The 23,156-nt window shown below is 44.4% G+C and overlaps 3 protein-coding genes, 1 long non-coding RNA gene and 1 other non-coding gene across 5 annotated transcripts; 1 reads left to right on the top strand and 4 right to left on the bottom strand.

The window, feature by feature from the left end:
* Window positions 1–3,431: 3,431 nt before the first annotated feature.
* LOC135375985 (U6 spliceosomal RNA) lies at window positions 3,432–3,534 on the bottom strand. The gene has a single exon (XR_010417467.1). It is a non-coding gene; the product is annotated as a U6 spliceosomal RNA (small nuclear RNA).
* Window positions 3,535–8,211: 4,677 nt separating this feature from the next.
* LOC135375978 (gastrula zinc finger protein XlCGF26.1-like) lies at window positions 8,212–8,870 on the bottom strand. Its single transcript, XM_064608610.1, has 2 exons — window positions 8,768–8,870; window positions 8,212–8,612 (listed from the first exon to the last, which is right to left on the bottom strand). Exons 1-2 carry the CDS (start codon window positions 8,868–8,870, stop codon window positions 8,212–8,214), a joined length of 504 nt encoding a protein of 167 aa, XP_064464680.1.
* A 4,576-nt stretch (window positions 8,871–13,446) lies between these two features.
* Window positions 13,447–14,642, top strand: LOC135375970 (uncharacterized). The gene is made up of 3 exons (XR_010417461.1): window positions 13,447–13,539; window positions 13,795–14,010; window positions 14,579–14,642. It is a non-coding gene; the product is annotated as an uncharacterized LOC135375970 (long non-coding RNA).
* Window positions 14,643–15,771: 1,129 nt separating this feature from the next.
* Window positions 15,772–17,262, bottom strand: LOC135375977 (uncharacterized). The gene is made up of 5 exons (XM_064608609.1): window positions 16,995–17,262; window positions 16,716–16,887; window positions 16,504–16,652; window positions 16,182–16,434; window positions 15,772–16,062 (listed from the first exon to the last, which is right to left on the bottom strand). The coding sequence occupies exons 1-4, from the start codon at window positions 17,260–17,262 to the stop codon at window positions 16,259–16,261; spliced, it is 765 nt and encodes a 254-aa protein (XP_064464679.1). The 3' UTR covers window positions 15,772–16,062; window positions 16,182–16,258.
* Window positions 17,263–17,284: 22 nt separating this feature from the next.
* LOC135375976 (uncharacterized) lies at window positions 17,285–20,161 on the bottom strand. The gene is made up of 7 exons (XM_064608608.1): window positions 20,137–20,161; window positions 19,727–19,787; window positions 18,982–19,201; window positions 18,495–18,864; window positions 18,260–18,433; window positions 18,035–18,110; window positions 17,285–17,400 (listed from the first exon to the last, which is right to left on the bottom strand). The coding sequence occupies exons 2-7, from the start codon at window positions 19,764–19,766 to the stop codon at window positions 17,285–17,287; spliced, it is 996 nt and encodes a 331-aa protein (XP_064464678.1). The 5' UTR covers window positions 19,767–19,787; window positions 20,137–20,161.
* Between the last annotated feature and the right edge of the window lie 2,995 nt (window positions 20,162–23,156).

Below are 23,156 nucleotides of genomic sequence, written 5' to 3'. Positions count from 1 at the left end.
TCTTCTGGACACCAAGTTGCTAGTTCAGATGATGTCAACAGAAGGGAGCTGGAAGGGGGAAGGCTCATGCCTGTCTGGCTTTCCCTACTTTGCATGTGGAACCCAGTTTGAGTGCCTGCAAACCAAATTGGTAGTAGGCTACGTGTGTAAAAGGTCTGTTCCCTGTAAATGATATTACAATATTACCAAGCGTGGATGTCGGAATAGCTGTTTGTGTTTGCTTGTCCTGAACCTTTTCCGCTACAGATTCTGGCTTGTGCGGTACTAATGTGTAATGGAACCCATATTGGCTGACTATCTGGTAGGGCACAAATGGTTCAAGGGGCAGTCCATCCAGCACTAGCACTGAAGAAATAGAGCAATACCAACATGACACATACAAAAAATGCAGAAAGGCAATTATGCAATACAGCTATGAAAAAACAATATGGGATATAATGTGATTACTGCTCTCCTGTGTTTACAAGGAGGAGCTATGAATCTCAAGAGTAATTGCCTATGCATTCATTTTAACCACCATGGATTTTATCGAGAGTGAGCATAAATGAATTGGGCATGTACCATTTTCTGGACCCGCTGATGACATGGATTGTTGTAGGCTGAAACATTCACCCGCATCGCTTGCTGATTCCATCCTTTCCACGTCTACAATACAAACACATTATCACACCTATCACTGTAACAGGCTGGTACAGGACAAGTACGACAAAAACATCTTAAACTGGAACAGATAGGCGGGAGCATGAGTGTGCAGCAATGCCTAATAAGAGCTTTCTACGGAACGTACCACTTGCAGTGGCTTCAGTGAAGCTGGTGGACTGGACCTGTAAACAAAACTATTTACTTGTGGTTCCAATTCATAAGTCAACATCTCATAAGATATGTAATAGATTGGTTTTCACAAATCTGCCTAGAAAAACCATTCCTTGTACAGATACCTCTTATGAAAATGGACTCGTATTGTTCCATACCCCACATTACCAGAAGCAATGGGGTAGAGTATCGCCCATGGCGACAAACTCCCCATTCACAATCTCAAAATAAAGTTGTCACTTGTTTTTCGAACATGCAACCTGTATTTCCAGCATGCATTAATGCAGTAGAGAAAATGAAACCTCACGCGCAAATTTGCTCGCTGAATGGGAGCCCACAAATGGACAAAGTACCGTTCGTGTTCGTATATGACGCGCGGCTAAATGAAAACGTGCATACGCCCCTTCATTATATATGTTCTCATAATAATCCATCCCATCGGTAAGCGACATTTCCAGCAAGCACTACGAGAATGGCAATCTCAGCTCATGGGTTTCCCTTGCAAAACCCACATTGCTTAGTTTTAGGGATCGAACTTCGCCGGCTGTGCCAATGCCGAGAAAAGCGTGTAAACTGCGTTGCAGGCACGCTTTTCAGGGCTAGATCCTATCAATTATTATGTCCTTTTGCGGGGTCCCATTTGACATATACGAGAACTGTGACCCACCTCAGCAGACCGCGGCCGAGTTGGTTCCGGAAATATTGTGGGCACGGCGTCAGCCTTCAGCCGCTTTCGTTTCGGAACTCCAAGTCGGATTTGTAGAACATCCGTTTCCATGTACGCATCCTCCGCAAAGTGTGAAGAACAAACGCGGGACACATGTATTTCTCCTTGTACGTCAGGATGTCTGCTGGCGACTACTGCCTCCCATTTTCGCTTCGTGTCACTGTCCCTCGGCTTGTGGAATGTCACTTCTGGGTTAGAGCCCGAAGTGTTCGTACACCCAGGAACGTAACACCGTGTTTCACGCGACATGGTCGCGTCAGAACTCGCAATCACAAGCGGAAGTCGGCGTATTTATCGATGACTTTTCGCGAGGTAAATGGCGACGATGGCGACTCAAACCCGAAGCAGACGAGCTCGGAGACTGTCGTCTGCGCAGCCCTCCCATTCGTGCGGCTGCGTTACGTCATCATGATGTTACTATCGCTGGGCTTCCTTAGCTTCAGAGGCGGCGGGAATATTTAAAATTCGTTTACTCAATATGTACGGCGTTCTCGAAAGAGAAATTTGGCCAAGTAGATTGTGAAATGATACCGAACATTATGGTATGGGTCTCATACACACGTTCCCGGATGCGATAGTCCCTTTAACTAGCTGCGGGTGTTCAAAGGGAATTCGCTACATGTGTTTTTCATACAGGTATGAGACTTCCGCAATTGGTGGGGACGGCATAAGCCTTCAGTAACGTCTGGTATCAATTTACCACGTCTACGTACCTGCCTAAGTGCTTGTCCCATCAAGACTGAGAATAATACTTCTATTGTAAACAACCCTTCTCCGAGCAAACCGAACCACGTGTACGCGACAATTTTAGCCACTTTGGCTCTGGCTACGCCCGCTCCGGCTCCCCGGATGTCGTTAGAACATAAGAGAAATGCCGCCGAAAAAGGACAAAATTGCTCGATTCCGCGGCACTGAAGCAGATACAAGCACAGCACAGCACAGTCGAAGCGAACATGGACCGCGTTTATAACTGATCGCAAACATAGGCTAAATGTACGAGAAACAGCCAAAGCGAATGTCCAAAGTTGATAAAGCTATACAGCTGAACAGTTCTACATAAACCAACTCAATGCATCCACAGGCACGGCGGAGGTCTTAGCGATAAATATAATAGCTTCCGGATGCCACTTCACATGCCACCCGGTAGGGGAAATTATCGCATTCTACACACCTCGAAAAACTTAGTCTTAGTGAACGAAAGTCTTAGTACTGTCAAGAGATCATGTACCAGTCAAGCGTTCCGACGACCACATGCGGATACAACATGGGTAGTTCCTTCCATGGCAGTTGGAACGGCGTACCTGAAAGTGCTGCGAAACAAACGCCCAGTAAAAGTCTTCACTGCTTCTCACCATTAATGTGGCGCCATCTCGATGCGTTTGCATTTATCATTCCGGACGCGCGGGAAATTTAATTCGATTTTGTGTTCTCGCGATGTGACTGTTTGCTTTGCACGAAACTTTTGTTTGTTAGCGGTATCGTATTATTTTTTGAAGTTTGCAGTGGAGCAACGTCTAGTTGTATCATGTCACTATGTTTTGGCATGTTTGCATGCTTGGCCAATATATGAGCTCTAACAGCAGCTCGATTACATAACAGGAAGAGAGAGGGAGAAAAAGAATAACCCGACGTACACCCGGATGCATTAGCTGCGCTGGATTCAATACAAACTGCGAAATAAACCCCGGAGAAGGAGTACAAACAAATTCTCCTTACACAGCAACAAATTTAACCAACAGCAACCATATTACCCAAAAACCTCCGGAAGCAAATACACGCTTACATATATACACAAGAAAATAATAAAAAAACTACAGCAAAAAAACGGGATTTTTCTTTCCATGGTCCGGGAAAGACATCTGGCAATCGGCTTCGGCGGACGATTTAGAAAAAAAATATGGAACGCTTCACGATTTTGCGTGTCATCCTTGCGCAGGGGCCATGCTAATCTTCTCTGTATCGTTCCAATTTTAGTATATGTACTTTGGAACTACGTCTTACATGCACCCCGTGCTATTATTTATCAGGGCTCGGAACCGTTATTTTTTGGGGTTCGCTTCAAGTTTCGGTTCAAGTTTATCGGTTCGGGTTCGGGTTCAGCGCAGCCAAAATAAAGTTCCTTTTATTAGTAACTTGTACTAGAGCTCCGGGTTGTCGAACTTATCGGAAAAAATCCGAAAAACATATAGCCCGGTGAAATTTTAAGCAATTCGGATTCATCCGAAAAACTCCTATTGACATATGTTTTTTTTTTTCGGATAACTGGGTTATTGTTCTTGGCCACCTTTTGTGTCCTGGGTTTCTTCTGACATCGGATACCGGCCCCGCCGGAGCATGATAATGACCTCCGCGACCTAGCGTTTCGTTCGGCGGTCATACCGACCACTTTGAGGATTCACAGCCCGTGTTTTTCCCCAGTCTGGTTCCCTATTTCCTTATCCTACATTGACATAAGCAGTAAAATGAGCATCGAACCGAGGTCATACGAAGTGATCTTTTTGGAAGGGCAACTAGTTGCAGGGCTGACGAGAAGATGGGACGTAACAGAGAGCTGCGCTGAGACAACGTCAAGGAGTACTGTGATTTCGAGGTGTTCACATTATCCCGAGATCTCAATGTAGAGGTTGTCGTATGTAAGCATTGCTATAACAGTGACCACAGTACACGGAAAATGTGCGTTTCGAATTCATTCATTCATTCATTTTGGAGAACACTTCAGTGTGCGTCGCACGAAATGTATTTTTAAGCTTGTGGTCTTTAGTGTTGCCTTTTCGTTGCACAACCGTACGTGCGCGGTTAAGTTTTCTGTAAATTCCGGATATTAACTGAGCTGTAAATCATACACTCCGAAAAACGTCGTTCTTCGAAAAACCAATGAAATCCGAAAAATATCCTCCTGTAAATGCCAGAAATAAAACCCGTAACACTAAATGTAACTTAATAACTCGATACTTTTACGCCGTGGTAACTTTCAGGGGGACTCGTTTCTTTTTCGGGCAACTTTGCCAGGGTAACTTAAACTAAGTTACAATTTTAATTATTTTTTCACTCACGTACACTCAGTTTCTTGCTTTCTCTCCGGTTCTTTCAAGGAATTCTATGCCATAAAACGTGATTTCCAATCAAAGACGGTATTCTATTCAGGAAGTAAGCACCGCTGCCATTGAAATGAAGCTGAACCATTGTGCGCCCACAGGGACTAAGATGCAAAGCGTTCGAATTGTTAACAATAAACGAAAATGATCTAAGCATGTTGCACTCCTCCGCAGGCAGCTGAACGTTGAACTCAACTGCTCACACGTCCAGCAGCTCTGTAGTGCTAGTTTGTGTCCGAAGTAACTTGGAAGTAACTCGTTCTTGTTTCTAAGGAACTGCGAGTTACATTTCAGGCTGAAGAACTCGGATATTACCTTAGTTGCGTTTTTCATACATTAACTTAACTCGTAACGAGTTCTTTTTTACGGGTAACTTCTCTACCTATGCTAATTAGTATATCACATGTGAAAGGTAATATCTAGTTCCGGCGACGTCTTCCACCTCGTTCCTACATCTTACTCCCTCGACAGAGAACCATGCAGTTCACAGCAGATCATCCTTTACTGTACTGAAAAAGTGCTGGGAAATGACGCACGGTGTACCATTGAACTTCATTGCAAAAGGCTATCGCCAATTTCTCAGGAAAAAAGGAAGAAAGCGGTCACGTGGTAGATAGGAGTATCTCAGAGTCCCATTCGCAGGCCAGCATGCTCCCCGTTGAAAAGAGGGCTGGAGGCCAATCCTGTGTTCCCTTCCTCCATGCGCTGGACCACACGCCAGCCTCTTTCCCTTTGTCGCTAGAGGTCTGCGTTGCTTGTGGATGTCACTGTGAACTATTAAAATTTACGCCGCCTTCACACAGCGGTGCTGAATGAAAGGAAGACACCGAGGCAATATTACAAAATGTACCTGTCGTGTAGCATATCTTTTTTTACGCCTCCAGTTACAAAAATGTACAGGGATGTCGTGAACCTTTTGGAGGTGAAGCTGTAGGAGGTGCATGGACTTAACAGTTCTTCGTTTATTAATTTGTCTGTTCTATAAATTCGGCGATGCCGAGCGATGCAGGGAGCTTATGCGCGTCAGCCGAGAGGGAAGGTATGGGCGTTTTTAAAGTCTCGCGAACCGGTTACCGCATCATATTTTTTTTGTTCAGTTCCGGTTCGTTCAAGGAGAAAGAAAAAATGTTTACGGTTCGGTTCGGTTCGGCAAAAAATCACGTTTTTTTGAGGTTTTCAGTTACGGTTCGGTTACGATTCCGACCCCTGGTAATAACTGGAGTAGTCACAGAAACTGCACCGGTCCCTGTTTGTATCTTTGCCAAGCACGAAGCTGTGCTCAGAGCGGTTCACAGCTGCGACAATAAGAATGATTATAATGTGGCGACCAACACCCACATATTATGCTAACATTGTACATTGCACAGTGACGACGAATACAAGCAGGGGAAACAAGACAGGGGCAACGCCATCTAGGCAGTGCAAGCCTGCCTACTCGTCGACGTGACGTAACGACTAGGAGTCATCCAATAAGGATCGTGTTCTCAACGGCCGCAGCCAACCACGAATATGCTTTCAGCGGTCGTTGCCATGGAGACGAGCCGCCGTCTGCCGCATGGGCAGCCACTGTCGTCTGCGACTAATGAACGTCCCCACGTACTAAACAGGAAAACAAAATGAAGCCCGAAACGGTTCGTTATTTTTTCTCCAGCCTAACTTTCTGGAAAGCGTGTTGCACTTGTCGACAGGTTCAAGTTGGCGGAAGTTGGCTGAATGAGTTTCGAAGTTGGCTGCAATCATTTGCAAGTTATTGAATTCGCAGAATGGCAAATTGCGGTAGCAGAAGAATTCTGACAATACGTGTCCACGCAGCGAATGAGAGACAGCAGGCATTAATCAGGCCTGTGTCTGGGTGGCGTTGGCAGGGGCACCAGTGACGAACTATGTGGCTACACATTGCGCAATCTCTGCTCTACATCCCCGTTCCTGTTGCAGGGGACAGAAGAAGCAGGTACCGAGCTACAGCAAACATCACTCAAGTAACCGTAACGTCAGACAAAGGGTATTTTCCCAAGAGAAACCACAAACACACAAGTGTGTCCCTTTTCTTCGGAGAGGAGAAAGCAGAAGTGCAGAAATTGTTACGTTCACACTTGCGAATATGTCCACAGGGATCTCGGTTTTCGTGTTAAACCCGATGTTTCACGATGGTTCGCTCCTGAAGAAATTTTCAAGAATTGAAGTAGAACCCAATATCTACCCCGAAATCTTCGCAGTCCTTCAACTCGTCGTTCTCGGTAAACTGTCAGAAAAGCGAATCATAATCTCAGCCAAGAGAGCTATTTGTGGCAACCTATTTGTTCTCCTTTTATTATTCTCTGCTGCAGGAGAAAAAAGAACAAGCTTCTGTTGAGCTCGCACAAGCGTTTGAATACCGCAGTCATTCACTGCCCCAATTCCGAGCAGAAATGCGAAGATTATTGTTTATCCTCACGGTGTCACAGCAGTGGCTTGCCTACCTGTGCACTTCGTTTCATTCGAAGATTCCCCGACGACATATCAAACAGAGACCATAGCGCCGATTTCTTCCCGAATTCTCGTGCGCAAATAGCACCCAAGTCTTCCCCTAACGAATTAAAAAAAAATCATCAAACTCGAGATGAATGCATTGTATCTTGCGTACGTCCGTTTCCCGTGAAACCCATTATTTGAATTCAATTTCAAGCTGAGTGTATGAGCTTTTGCTCATACACAGCTTTTGCAATTGCTGGGCTTTTGGGACCTTTTTTGGCAGGTGCCTTTCTTGGGGATGGAAGAAAGACTAACTGAAGCACCTTCCTCGCTGAAATGCCACTTCGACGCATTAAGAGGGCAGGTATACTAAAAAAAAAAATGTCTTGAGTGTGCAGGGATCAGCATTATACGCGGAATTATCAATCTCGAGACCACATACCCTCGCGCACTCAAGCAACATTTCATATAGTGGATAACAGTTATACCATTCACCACTTATTTTTGCTACAATGTATGCTATTGCAACTATGCAGTTGCATGCTTTTTTTTCTTGCTCCTTTTTTGTGTATTTCTCTGTGTATTTTTGTGTTTTAATTTTTCGTATATGTCTTAATTTACTCGCATTCGTTAGTTTTTGCTTCATCTCATGCTATGCGCGCAGCTCCAGATATTTTTTTTTTATAATTTAGATGCAAATGGCATTCAATTTGAATGCAATATCTTTAATTCAGTATTTGACTGTCCGGTTCACTAGAGGCTTAGTGTACCCGGACGTACCCGGAAGTACCTGGACGTAAACTTGAGATGCTGACACAGTATTGCGCGCACAAAGCAGGGATGAGATCGAGTGAGCGCACGTGACAAGCAGTAATGTAAAAACGATGACACAAAATATATATGGAATATCGTGCTGACGTGTTCCGTGAACCACTGTTCAATATTCTAATCAGAAAAGGTGACACGGGTACTCTTCAATAACCATGCAACAGATGCCCATACGAAAGGTGTACTAGGAACAGGAAACTTAATCAGAAAAGTTCTTCCAATGACGTCAGCAGCAGAAGGCATCTCAATGCAGAGGAGAGGCCTCAGTGCCCTCGCACGGACTTAATGTGCTCCACCTCATTTAAGGTGCGCCCTCTGATGACGTAGTAGTTGGTCCTTCCGGTGGAACGGCCACCCGCAGATGGAGCATGTGAAGTTCCTCTGGTCCTCGTGCACCTCTTTGGAATGTCTGTCCAGGGTGTCCTTGGAGGAAAAGGCGCTCTCACAGACGGAGCATGCGAAGTTCCTCTGGCCCTTGTGGATCGCTACCAGGTGTTTGTCCAGGGAGACCTTTTGCGAAAATCCTTTCGAGCACACTGGGCACACGAAGGGCTTCTCCCCGGTGTGTGTTCTCTCGTGGACCCTAGTGTGAGCCTTGTAGGGACTGGAGTAATCGCAGAAGCTGCACCTGTGCCTGTGCCTCCCTGGAGGCTCCTGGGCAGCAGGCGCAGGAGGCGTGCGGGCGCGGCGGTTCAAACCTGCAGGAGGAAGGACAGACACGACTAAGTATGCCGACCAATGTCATTTATGCCGAAAAATACAACAGGGGGGCAACGAGGCAGGGGCGACAGTGATGTAGTTACATAATTGGTTACACATAAGTGGTTACACATACTGCATTCGTGTTCCTTACCTGCAACGCACACACAGACACGTAAAAGAAGAAAGAAGTAAATAAACCAGGGTCCGCTAAATCGCATCACGTGAGCCAGCTGAAAAACATCTGACACCCACATGACACGATTTAGCATATGCACTGCCCCCGCTGGTGATGAAACTCCCCCAGCCCAATCTTCATCATCAAATAAAGTCACCGTAGCTTTAAATAGGTTGGTCCGTTCCGTACGTTGTAGTCCAGCGATTCCACTCACAAATTCCAGCATTATTCTTTTGAACGCTTATTTTTCTAACCGTTGAGCTTTCAAAACTGATTGTTTTTTTTGTTTTTTTGTTTTTTCAAGCAGCCGTCAAAGGCGTCACCAAAAGACACGGACAAAGGCAGGCAAAGATCCAAGTCTTGGACCACACGCCGTATACACCATCTAAGGTCATTTGAAGCACTGCGTGGCCGGGGATTTTGTGCAGAATTCCTTCTCAAAAATGGAGGAAGGGGGTTCAATTGATGGGCTTTCAATGCTTTTTTGTGGACTCTCTAGCGCATGCTTTTTTTATGTGTGGTGAGTGTAGGAGACCGTTGGCCGTGCAAAGAGGTTGGGGGCGGTGCAGGAAAAGTTACATGATCGGGGCAAAAGAGCTTTTCTACATCCCTACTGTCCAGCCTTCACTATGCAGTAGCCTATCTTGAAGCGATAACAGTGCACTCGTTTTGCAAGTTGACATCTTATGCTGCATTTCCATAATATGTGTGGTTCTTGAAAGCAGCCGAGTCTGAGGAACAAGAATTCATTGCACCATGGCTAGAGATGCCCCCCCCCCCCCAAGGAAAAAAAAACAAAAAACAAAGAACAACGGAACTTTTCGGAAAAAAAAGTTTTTTATCTCGTCTCCGGAAAAACTGCCCAGAATTTCCAGGAGACAAAATTCAAAAATGTAAATTTTCGTGCCTTCGATGCTTTCCAGCCCGGCAACAGTGCCTTAGGTGCGTGTAATCCGTCAGCAACCACCAACTTAGAGATCCGTCTGGCTTCTCCAAGCGATCGCCATCGCGTTCACACAATCTCGGAGTTCTCGTCGGAGAGGACGGGTTGTTCCATTGACCTATCACTGAGTAGACAGTGGTCTCATGGGGTGCTCTGCTCTGAATTTATGCCGAGAGGGTGAACACTATTAAAATTTATAGCTCATTGTATACTGCGGCTTGGCCGGCAATGCATCGACTCAGCAGTAAGCGTGTTTGTATCCATTTTTCCAGTTTTTCGGAAAAAAAGGGAACTCTTTTTCCGAGTAATTCAAAATTTTCGGAAATTTTGGATCTCTAACCACGACATCAACACACATCAAACGAACAGTGAAAGCAGCAACCAAAGGCCAACGATAAAGTTCACAAACAGGGAACTATCACAACTATGACGCTAAGGGTCATCTAAATAGTAAGTCAGAGATTGGAAATATCTGCCTTACATACTCTTATGCATCCAATGCATGCACACGTTTCTCAGAAAGCAACTTTGAGAAATACATCGGTAACAACATCATTAGCATCTCAACATTACACAGATTTGCAGGGCTAAAAGGGACAGGTATGATGCTTTGGTACTCAATGAGTAAAAAAAAAGTTCATGTTCTTGATCAAAACGGTACCAGTACGAGAGCAAAAAGACAAAAATAAAAAATAAAAACAAATAAAAAACAAAGGGTGTCACATAATGTTGCACACTGTAAATATGGAGGCACGTGTATTTCACGGTGAACATTATACAAAGACAAAAAAAAGTGCCCTTGAAGATAAGGGCAGCATATCAAATCTCGACGCAAACAGAAACAAGAAATATATATATATATATATATATAGATACTCATGGAACGATGCGGCAGCACCAGAGGACACGTGTTTCGCCGTGTTTGCGGCTCGTCGGCCCTGGGTAGCTGCGCGACGAGCCGCAAACACGGCGAAACACGTGTCCTCTGGTGCTGCCGCATCGTTCCATGAGTATCTGTTTTTCTGCGTGCAGCCATAGAAGCCATGTTAATCTGTAAGTTTGAATTACAAACACATCTAGTATCATTTATTTGTTCCTTTAATGGCTTTTTCCCCTGCATTATATATATATATATTCTTGTGATGTATGAAGGTGATGTTAAAATGACGAAAAAGAAAGGTTACAAACTGCATACCAAACACGTGCATGCTGATTTTCTACTTAGTACACTTGCTATGTAAATCAAAGCTCGCCTTTCACATTTAAGAATACATCCTTGCCATGAACAGGCATGTGCATAATCACCAGCAACCTTGACCACGTAAGGTTGTTCACATCCAATATGCAGGAATATGGACGTTTGTGTGTCAAAGCGTTTGCGAGAAGCAACCTCTTCAATGTGTGCAATGAATAAAAAAGTAAATCTCTGTAATCAAAAAGTAATCTTGCTAAGCAAATAACGCATTTTTAACATAATTAACATTTAAGGTACATCCTTGCCACGAAAAAGATACGTGTACACTCATGAGCGAGTCTGACCCGGTGACGTCACCCACTCTATATATGCAGGAATATGGATGTTTGTGCGTTAAATCATTTGTGAGCAATCCTATGATATGAGTGTTATCACATTATATATACACACATATTATAACACATATCATTATATATAATGTTATGAGTGATAGGGTAAAGTGGGGCTACTTGAAGACGGGGGCAAGTTGAGGACTGTTTGGGTTTTTCGCGTGACATTTTCTTCGCAATACTTTTTTCTCGTCTGTGACACCAGTGTGAGCACAGTCGTTGTCTAGGCATTGAAGTAACGTGTTGATGTTCTGCACGTGGCTTTTTAGAAAGACATGAGACGCTGTTTTGCAGATGTGGTCGAGGTAAGAGGGGCCTTTTTTTGTCCCATCTGTAACTTTGCGAGCATTTACTTCCAATTTGCTCATCTCTGCTCCTCGGCTAATAAATTATGACCTCACCGTTATGATGCTGTGTCACTGCCCTGTGTTTCCATGTGCACTACACGTGGCTGACCGTTTCGGCTGGCACAAACAAAAGACAAAATCTAAACCCGGCATTAATTTTTTGATGTCCTCAACTTATCCGTAGGGTGGGGTAAGTTGATGAAAATATGTAGCTTGTCATTTTTGGCTCGTACGCAATAAATATCTGGTTTAGCACCACAATAATGTGGATCATTTCTCAAAGGTTTGGGGATTCAGTTAACGAGTTATTGTACAATTTAGGCGAATATTCTGACCGCTATTAACCAAATATTTCAACTGTCTTCAACATAGACCACTTTACCCTATATAATATGAGTGTCGTTTTCAGCGAAGTCTCGCACATACTTGTAGAACACATTCGTCATTGGGTCTGCATCTGCTTGTAGAGCACTTATCTTCCTTCTCCTCGCTGGTGATGCTTTTAACTCATTATGGACATATGGTTCCTGTATGAAGAGAGCCATCATGCAATTGAACATTCCTTTTGGTTATCATCGGAACAGTTGCCAAACGAGCACTGCTGCCTTCCTCACTCGTGGAATAGCTCTGTCTCGTGAACCTTTGCCAGCTACACTTAAGATGCAAACACAATGTTAAGTGGAAGATACATGAAGCAGACTTTCTTTTAAAAACCCGCAAGAAAAAGAAAATCACAACCTTGTCAACTGGAGCAAGAACCCAAGAGAACATGTTGATGCTTCATGCCTCAAATATGCAATGAAAAAAAGTTGCTCCAGGGATACCAGTGCAAGAAGACACGTTGATGCCTCCCAAAGTTAAACACAAAAGTTTGTCTAAGGTTAACAATGCAAAGTACGTATTCATACACATAACAGACTGAACGCATGAGAAATAGTGAAAAAGCTTTCCCTCAGGACAACAACAAATTATATATTGATGCAGACGACAGCCTCAACAGCTCGCCACACCTTGTACTCATTTATTCACCTCGTGGGACCTACGCATGGGAGTCGTGACGTACGAGAACTGTAACACGTGATCGATTCCAGTGTCCCGCACCGAGAAGAGGGTATCGGGAGTCAACTCTTGAGCACGTCCAGCGCTTACTCTTAAGCACCTCGAGTCAAGGAAATAAACCCACCCACCAGGGTGTCTACCAAACTACAGACTTCAAATTCCCTGACTGTTCCAGGTTTTCCTTGACTATTTCGAGCGAATTCCCTGACGAAAAATAAAAGGGAACTTGGTACATGCTCCTATGTTCTGATACAGATCCCTCAGTCCATCTACATTAAAGGGGCCGTAAACAGGACGACTAACATTTAAAAAAAAACGGTACCCCATGAAAGAACGCAGGTCATAATACCCAAATATACATTTCGTTCGGCTCGTGCCAGATCAGTGACCCATATAAATGCTTTCAAAGATGAGTAACCAGCGCGCCTCTCTCCACTACGCATACGTCATAAGGGCTACGTCGCATTTTGCCGTCCAATCGGTGGGCCGAGCTCCGAATATGACGTTCCGATTTACCAACCAATAAACAGGCTTCAATATCAGCTGTGCGGCGGAGTGCTCCGTGTGTTTGTGTGGAGCTACATTTTGCGCTCCGTGGTTCCGAGATCCAGCGCCATGGCATTTCCGAGTGAACTGAGTGATACTGAGCGCCTAATGCTGATGCGAACGTCAACAATTGGGCTGTTATCATATGACGCGACGCCCCGTGGTTCGCACCAAAGTACGTCGACAACCCAGTCATCGGCAACCCAGTCGTCGGAACCATTCGCAGATGACGTGCAAGACCACGCTGCACGGATCGGAAACACAAACTGGTGAGTGCATATAGCTAATACAGCTCGTTGTATTACGTGCAAAGACAAAGCTTGCCTTGTGTTGCAACTGGTCGGTAGTAACATGAACAAAAGGGAGTTTAGGCTCTGCGCCGGCTTCAATATTCCCGGCACCTCCAGCGTGCATACTGGCGCATCTTCTCCCAATCTTATGGCACCACATTTCTTATCTCTACTTGACTACTATATGTGAGACCGCACCGCACACGTATGGTAACTTTAATCCTAATTTTATAGGTGCCGATGCGGACTCTGCATCAACATGCCAACGTCCACGGAATCCGTGTGCTGCTTCGATTACCCGACAACCTGCGAAATGATCGAGGAACACGAACTCAAATGCATAACGGAACACGAGGAATTCGCTACCGCGTGTCTAAATGAGGTTGTGCTCCGTCTGGCGAACCGAGATCTTCGGCAACGCGGAGTAAAGACGGGGAAAGCCAGGAACGAGTAAGTATACATAGTACAAAGCGCAGGAACTCTTACTATGACGTTATACAGCACGAAGACAAGTATACTCATATAAAACTGCATAGTACACCCTGCACTCATGTGGTACGTTCATCAGTTGGTTTTGACATTCGGAGATAATAATGCAGCCATACATAGGATTCCTCCAGTGATGAACAGTAGGTCAACCACGTTTATAGCTAAACTACTAATTACAGTACATTACGAATAATTGTGCAGCTACTGCATTTACCTTACAAGGAGTAATTGGACGTGTGTAGCTACCTTATTTTTTGGTAGTTCAACTGCATGTGAAGCTGAGGTTTGTTTGTCATGCTGTCAGATAAAACTTGTGCATCTAAATAATTAAGAGTGGAATTGCAAATCTAGTTCAAAGTGCTTGCAGTAGTTGTGAGTCTAATGTAAAATGTAGTTACTCTGTAGCTATAATTATACTCTGCAGAAGTAATTGGTAGTTGTAGATAAAAGATCTATCAAAGTAGTTAGCACCCATTGCAGGATTCTACTTTATCTATTATCATATGTCATCCACAACATTTTTTTTCAGGCAGTACCGATACACATCCTACCGACAGTTTATTCTGTGGGTGTGGGAGTACTTGGGAAAATTCAATAGGAAACCCGTGCCATCATGCGTGGTAAATAAAATAAGGAAACAGTTTCCTTCGAGAGCTTATAGAGGTTTTCGCTTTCCTAGAAAGGAAAATGTAGCTGAATAAAGAGTCTTGCATATCACCGTATTCATTTCTTTATTTCCACGATTGAAAAAGGTAGTTTCCGTGTACGGTGTAGGGTCTGCAGATTGAGCAGAACATTGCAACATTGCACACACTAAGTGTAGCTGGCAAGAACTTGCTAATGCTTTATTTACAGCAATTTTTTTTATATCTGAAACAGAGTGTTTGTGGAAATGGGTTGCAGCAACTAACAAGTACTACTTGTACAACTGACAGAAATGTGTAAGTTGCGTGCATCCTTATATTTTTGATTGTACTGCCAATAGTCTTGGAAATTACATGAATAAAACAAATTGTCACACAAGTCAAGTATGTGTTTGAAACAATTCTGGATGCCAGTATGAGATGTGCACCACCATTGCTGTTGCCGAGAGCAAACCCCAAGTGATATGTGTGACATGCCTTTTGTTTAATGAAAAACTGGTAGCATACGCGTTCAGATATGCAGCAGAAGAGGAAGCGGTCTGATGTAATGGGAGCATGTTGACAGTGACAGTGCAAGCACCCTCTCCATAACAGTTTGCAGCTTATTCCATATGTACGTGATCAATGGTCTCAGGGCACTTCTGAGGGTGATGTATATGGTAGCTCCCAACAAATATCATCGAATGGCAGACTTATGCGAAACCATGCACTGTTTATCAATATATGTACTAAAGCACCTGATACGCATTTTCGTGCATTTCGAATGCTGAACTATGGTATTTGTATAACCATAAAGCATACAGAAAACAACAGACCTCCCTGCTTGTAAACAAATGACATCCTAGTGTTCGACAGCGCTACAGCTACGCTCAGAGCTAGGGGCGAACATGGATGCACCTGAAAGCCATGGTCTTGAGGGTGTTATGATGGTCCCAGAAAGGGACGCAAGCTTCAGTCCTACTTTCTTTCAGTAGCAAATGCCCATTCGTAGAACCCAGCCCTCCTCCTCCAATTTGTTTCGGTTTCAATCTGTCTACCTACGTCAGGACGTTTCTTGAGTATAGGTCTGTTTTGTGCAGTATCTGACATACCATGTACCCTGATGGTAACCCGGTACAGTAAGCTCCCCAATGAAGGCTAGCTGAGGAATGATCATGTGTTTTCTGCAGTCGCCAGTCAGTACCAGAGAGCAAAGGGAACTGCATCTCCCTCCATCTCCTGTTCCACGACTTCCTCTATTTTACCATTGTGCAACGCGCCGTCATCTCCAAGCAAGCCCCCCCTCCCCCAAGTCTGTCTCCGAGGCCTGTGTATTGGTTGTGTCTGCTTTTATAGCCACCCTCAGCTGTTCTTCGTTGTTGTAACAACACTGAAACAAAAATATGACAAAAATGACATATCCTCTGCACTACAGCTGCAACAGAAAGCAAGATAGCCCTAATTACAGAAAAGTGATTACCACAATTACTTTACATAAGCATAACTCACCTACAAATCTGAGCCTCAAACAGACAACAAGCTTGAAAGCAGCAGATATGCAATGTGATCATGACCAGGTGCCTCTATCAGGTGCCTAGTCTTGACACCCTGGCAGCCACGATGACTTCTTTAGGCAGTTGTTGCCTCGAGTGGCTCATCGGCGCTGGGAAGCTCCGTGTCTGCTTTTGCTTGCTTGCCTCCTGAAATGACGCATGCGACCTGCACTGCACTTCTGCTTCAGCAAGCAGCTTTGCAATGTAGGCTGAAGGAAAAGGAGAGGACAAATGACATATTAGAGAATCTGAACGTCAATGTAAAACAATGTGTGTACCAAATGTAGGGGCAGTCTTGACAGGACAAGCCACTTGGTGTCCCTGCTTCGCTTTGGAGTTCTTGATTTTCCAACGTAGGTCCCCACGTAGTGTCTCCGCTTGGCTGCGTTGGGCATTTTCATTATAATGCAGAGCAGCCAGTCTAGTCCTGTTAGAATTTGATGCTGGTCACTGTCTTCTCCTATGAAATAATAGATGCCAAATGACTCACCTGCAAAGCATGCCCTCGGGAGAAAACGCCACAGATTTTGGCGCGAACCTGATCAGGAGGCTGTGGAAGCTTTCAAGGGCATAAGTTTGAGTGTTGGCAGACATCTGGGCAACATCTTTGAGAAGGCGTGGGTTCCCAGTCACTTCTTTGAATTTTTTGTAAGCCAAAGAATCTGCAGCAATTATTACATATTGTATTATGATTAAACATCTACCATTGCAGTATAACAAGAAACAAAAACATAAAAAGCAATACTGCTTTTTTTTTTTTTTTTCTTACCGGGGTCAAGCCAGTCTCCATCTGTGATTGGACCATGAAGGCAGCGTGGGTAGGATCCATTATGGTGACTGTGAATATCCACAACATGATTCTGGATGCTTAGCCATGCATCTGTTGTCAGCCGAGCATCTCCTCCACTGGCTTTTGCACACCAGTACAGGTGGTTAGACGTTGCCTGGATCCACCTCTCTAGGCTGTGGCAGTTGGCGCTTTTGCTGATCGCGGTCAGCTTTTTTTTACACCTGAAACAATGCACTGTGAAGGACATCATACCGCACAACGTGATTCAACTAACTTTTTGAGATATGCCAAATGTCGAAAAAGTGCCTTATCGCTGGTTCTTCCTTCTCAAGGTACTTTCTTATGGCAGGGTGACGGTCTGTTGTTATGGAGTTCAGCTTTATGCCTGCTCGAACAAACAAAGCATAAGCAAGAAAATTCACACTGTAGGTAATCACTACACCACAGATTTAAACGCACTAAAAATTGATAAAACATGTAGGCATTTATGCAACAAAAACTCAGAAACATGCAGGGAAATATGCAGCATTTATATCGAAAAGCATTCATTTTAGCAGGCCTCGACAGGTAAAAGCCAGTGAGAAATGGCTTGGGAATGGAAAATAAAGTTTAGCATAATTCAACATTCTGGCGTACGTGAAATGTGAGAGCAATTGCAGATTATGTGCACAGTGAATGACAACCGGACACAGTATTTGTGACAGAATGAGCTCCTTGGAACACTGGTACCGTGGGGTTTTACTCGCAAGCATTACATTGGTTTCTTTTCGTTTGCTGCCTCTCAGCTGTGATGCTTTGATCTCATTGCGTGCTACAACAAAGCCATACAGAATGGAAGTATAGATAGAGCGAGAGCTCGTATAAGCTCCTAAGAATTAACCTGCTCATTGACCGGCAGAGTTGATATCGTCACACATGCTTCCACGAGACCTGTACACTATTGCATTCATACGACATCAACACATAAGGAAAACGTAAACTGCACGCAATGTATGCAAATGAACATTCAAAGCATTCACCTCGCTCCTTTAGAAACTGAATACTCCTGATGAGCGCCTCTTTTTCCATGTTGACACTTGCTGTCACCCTCTCGTTCTGCATGTGAAAGTGGTGAAAATAAAAAGTATGATGCCCATGTTCATGCTTCACCAAAGCATACATTCCAAACAAAGATCTCGATGGTTATATCTATACTTCCAACCTGCTGAAGTCTAATAAGTTGGAAAGACAATTTATACACGTACCTCTGCCAGTTGAACTTGGACGGAATGAATTATTTTGTTCAGTTGATCCACATGGATACTATATGTCATATATTTTGCACAGAACCCAGGAGAGTCACACCTCCCATCTGCCGATACATCTACTGCCTGGTCATCCAGCTGGTCTAGAAGTTGCCTCTGCTCCAATGACCAGACCTGTAAAAAAGCATATTTACAGTGCATATGGGCGTAAAAGTGATGAAGATTTCTTACTAACCTTCTCTACGGCTGGAACAAGAAAGCAGCTTTGGTATCTGTAAAATGTTGTGAGGCTGAACGTTTGCACGTTTATGTGCTTCAGCATTCGCAGAGTTGGTGCTGCATTTGCTCCAGAGAAGAATATGGAACCTGACAGCAGAAGGTTTCCGGCTGGCCTTCCATTGACCACAGGTTGACTCTCCCATGTCAGCTCATGTCCATCGTGGCACCGGGTTTTCACACTTATCATTGTGCCTGTAGCTGTTACCTCGGCAGAGCAACGGGATAAGCATTTCCGGCAGTTTTGGAATAACTCCAGGAGGCACGTCTCAAACACCAAAAACTTTCTTTCATTCTGAAGCGTAAGTGGCGGGGGAACATCTTCCTCACTAGGAACAAACAAGGGAGTACATGAAGATACAAAATATACATCATGTCACACTTTTTTACTTGCACTCCAACTTGTACTCCGTACTAGTGTCTACGGCTTATAGACTAAAACTCACCCACTACTACTCTCTTCCTGTGACGGACTGTAGTCGTCGTCATCTTCATCATCATCATCATCAGTTTCAGCAGGCTGGCTTCCTGTGTTTGAGTTTGCGGGAGTCGGGGCTGTTGTGCAGCTCGTGTTGACAGTGGCGTTTCTTTCAACTGGCAGTTCCCATGGCTCTGTCTGACAACCCCGTTCCTGCAGTGCTTTCGCAGCTACGTCTGTCTGTGTATCTGCAATTTCAGGTGGAGATCTAGTGAAATGGCTGCATGCTTATTATATTGGAAAGAATGACATGGAAGCAGACAAGTTGGTGATCACAAACATCTGAGCTGCAGGAACGTGAAAAATACATGACAACAATTTCAAGTGCACACAACAGAACAAGAACAAGGCTCACATTAGCAAAAGGTTCTTTATTATACAAAACCAAAGGATCAAGGAAAATGCAAAGGGAGCAATGAACATACTCTTGGCAACAGCCAGGAGACAGTGGCAATGTTGTCATAAATTGTGAGATGTTATGGCCATGTTGTCAACGTCTCTGACTTTCTGCTTACAGTATTCAATTCTCCCTCCACGTTTCCTCTGACCTCTTGTTTTTGCAATATAGGTTTTTCCGCTCGTGTGAATCTTGTTCTGTTGTGTGTATTGCTTCTGTCTGAATCCAAAACTCCCTGAAGCTTTTCCAAAGAAGACCTGTTCCCTACAGTTCTCACTTTGGAGTTTGCTACGTAACATGCTTGAGTTGTACTTACATGTTGATCGGTGCACCACAACTGGTTTTGTTTTTGTCATGCTTGTAGGTGAACGATACTCCTGTAAAAACACATGAGGTGATATTTTATTTCTTTAACAATATATTTCAATTTCTTTAGCTTTCAAATGTGTTCTGTCACAGGCATGTGCTGCCACAACATCTTGAAGCACATTATTTTCAGCTGTGTCACAATAATTGCATTACAGGATGCTGGTACCCTTTTTTCTGGTTAACCTTACACCGACTAGCGGCTTTAATTGTAGGGCTGTACTAACCTTACACCGACTAGCGGCTTTAATTGTAGGGCTGTACTAGTTCACTCAAAGCTGAAATTAACGTGTTTACAAAAATTTCCCAATGTCTATGATGCATATGTGAGCATATTCAAATGACAAAGCCAAAGCTCACCAATTTACGTGGGACCACCACAAACATGCGTCGTGATGATGGGATGGCGTTCTCTTGCAGCACTGGACTTGCTGGCATTTGAGGAGGCTGAAAAAGAATAATGTGATTTATTATTATGTGATTTATGTGATTTACTGAAATTCAGTGAAAGAAGCTGTCTTACTGTTTGCAGAGAACACACGGGTGGATGCCGCAACAGTGGTGAATGTTGGCTGAGTTGCACTTGTTTTGGGGCCTGGATAATGGAAGAAACGAGATTACCTATGGTTCTCACGAAACAGTAATTTCAACGCACCCTCACGCGGTCATGTTAGAAAAGTGATATGCTGCTGCTGCTTGGTTTGCCCTGCTATTTCCAGCAGGGTGCACCAAAACTACAGCTAGCTAATGTACAACTACCGTGCAGTAGAATTACAGCACATGTTTTGACAGGGATATGCGAAACTGAGTTGTAGGCAGGCGATATTTTCTGAAGCACCTGATTTCTAGAATGAACGATACTCACTATAAACAGGACTTACCAAAACAACACGGTGTTTCGATGGACCGTCGTCGGCATCCTTGGGCAGTTGTAGTGATGGGACAGCATCATCGCGAAGTTTTTTGCTGACAGGTCCCATTATGGCCATGCGGTACGCTTTCGCATCGAAGTGGTCCTCGCATACAAACATTGTCTTTGGCAGGTTCTCCACAGACACATTCTGCTGTCCAGTAAGTTCTAACCATGACGACCTACGAGGTTCGTCATTCGGCACACGGTGAAATCTCAGCTTCGGCGGTTGATTCTTTACGCGTCGGTGGGGGCACGTTGCGACTATGCACACTGGAGGCATATTTCGCAAATGCTAACTACAGAAAAACAGCTATATACAAGTATTACTTACAATTAACTTTGAAATTTATATATTTACACGAAAACAAACAAAACAAGACACCACAGAGGAACTTAGAGCAAAACGAGCATGAAGCGAAAGCAAACTAGAACTCACAACTCCACAACGCGCACGTGAGATTCCGCAACTGTGGCGTCGGCTCGCGCTGTGCTGCGTGCTGTTGCGCGGAAAACGTAGTGCGCGTGTGATATCCAAATTGAACGCATTTCTTTTCCAGTTTGAGTCTGTAACTGGTCAGACTTTGAATGGAATAAGACTCACGATCATCTAATCAATTTCCGCAAGCAAAATAAAATCATACGTTGATTTCTTGATTGTAATTGGTGAGAAAAGTGCTACGTCAAAATGACGTAAAGTTAGAGCACAGGGCGGAGCTAACAAGCGAAAGAGTGCAGTGAATATTTCATCCGTATTCAAGTGCCTTTTGAATTTGAGCGCTAGTAATTACAAGGAGCTTTCACTGTACAAGTTTGAATAATATGACTCAGAGAAATGCGCACCTTGCATACCTGTTTACGGCCCCTTTAAGTATTAGCGAGGCTTTCCCACTTTTCTGCCATCATCGTATACTGGCGAACTGCTACTCGCGGTAACACTGCCGCGGCATCGCCTCTCAAGCACCGGTCGACGCTCATGATCCGCCGCACATCATATCGGCACTTGCCTGCGATTTTCCCCGACTTTAGCCAGTTTTTGGCCAAATTTCTCTGACAATACCCCCGACTTTTCCGGTCGCGTCAAAATTCCCGGGCAATTCCCTGTTTCCCAGGTCTTCCAGGTTGGTGGTCACCCTGAACCACAGACTTCAACCCTAACGGCGGTATACCTCATCCGAATGGTACTGTGTCTGATCCTCCCGTACGAGTGCACTCCCGCAGACAGAGTAGGTGCGTCTCTTCTCTCTGTCCCGTTCCCAGTACCAGTTCGCCATGCAAGGTCAACACCAACACGCCCGGTTTTTCACTCCGAGTAGGTGCGACTCTTCTGAGATTGATGAACTCTTGTTGAATGCCCGTACAAGTTGCTCTGTTCCGAAAATCCACTGAAGCACAGTTGACACACGTAATGCCTCTCTCCGGTGTGAATTCCGTCGTGCTTTTTAACGTTGGGCGTGTGATAGAGTAACTTCTGAAGCGACAGCGGTGAGTCTCTTTCCTCTGTCGCTTTCCTGGAGACTCCTCTGGGCCGATTGAGTGTTCGCAATGGGAGCCTTTGACGCCTGTAAGACGGAGAAACGATTTCCAGTTAGTAGTAGGTACGGGCAGGGCAAGGAAAAGAAGAAGGTGCAACAGACATCAGACAAGTTCCTGTAGACAAGGGCAAGGTAAATATAAATGGTAGCGAAGCTTGCATTGGCCACCACGTCTTCAAGGGCGGTCATGATAAAGACCGTCAGCGCCATCCATCTAAACTACAAATTCCGTCATAATGACGTCACCTGGTACACCACCATTACGTATAGCGCGGGCCGGGCGCTCGCGCTGCGCGTTGCTTCCGTCGCGATGTCGAGCCGCGGAATATCACAATCGCTGTTGAAAGCAAATCCAAGAGCAAAAACTCTTAAACAATATGTAAACAGAGAAGAATCAACACTAGCGACATGCGTGCAACAAAGGACAAAGGAGACCAGGTGGGGGCTTGCTTTCTTTTATCACAAGTAAATTCGCCATGCCGTTGTAAACAGTATAAATACCAACATGAGACAATTGATGTTCTGAGGCTGGAACGCAGTGACTTTTCAGTGACTTCCATCTTCCATCATAAATACCCATGACAGAATAATGTGCAAAATAACCAGTATGACAGTCCATGTACTGAATAAGCACGAACGGATAATGTACAACTTCCTGCAAACACAGGTGGGGCCCAGCACCTTAATGTCCAATGCATGCTGCTATAGCTGTCCCCACGCACATCGGAAACTTTCCACATATCTCTCGTACAAAGAGGGTGGAAGTGAACATATTTGGCACGTGAAGATCACATTATATGATATTTGCATGCTGTGTGGTGCTATGTCTGCCCACAGTTTTTGGCATTGTAACAAATGCTATGCATTGTAATATCAGCCTACAGCTATGACAACGTTGTTCAGTGTGTACACACCCTGCTGATGACTACTTCTAC

Source organism: Ornithodoros turicata, unplaced genomic scaffold, assembly GCF_037126465.1.
Source record: "Ornithodoros turicata isolate Travis unplaced genomic scaffold, ASM3712646v1 ctg00000961.1, whole genome shotgun sequence".
NCBI lineage: Eukaryota > Metazoa > Arthropoda > Arachnida > Ixodida > Argasidae > Ornithodoros > Ornithodoros turicata.
Note: the sequence above shows the minus strand (reverse complement) of the source record. Positions and strands in the feature narration are given on the sequence as shown.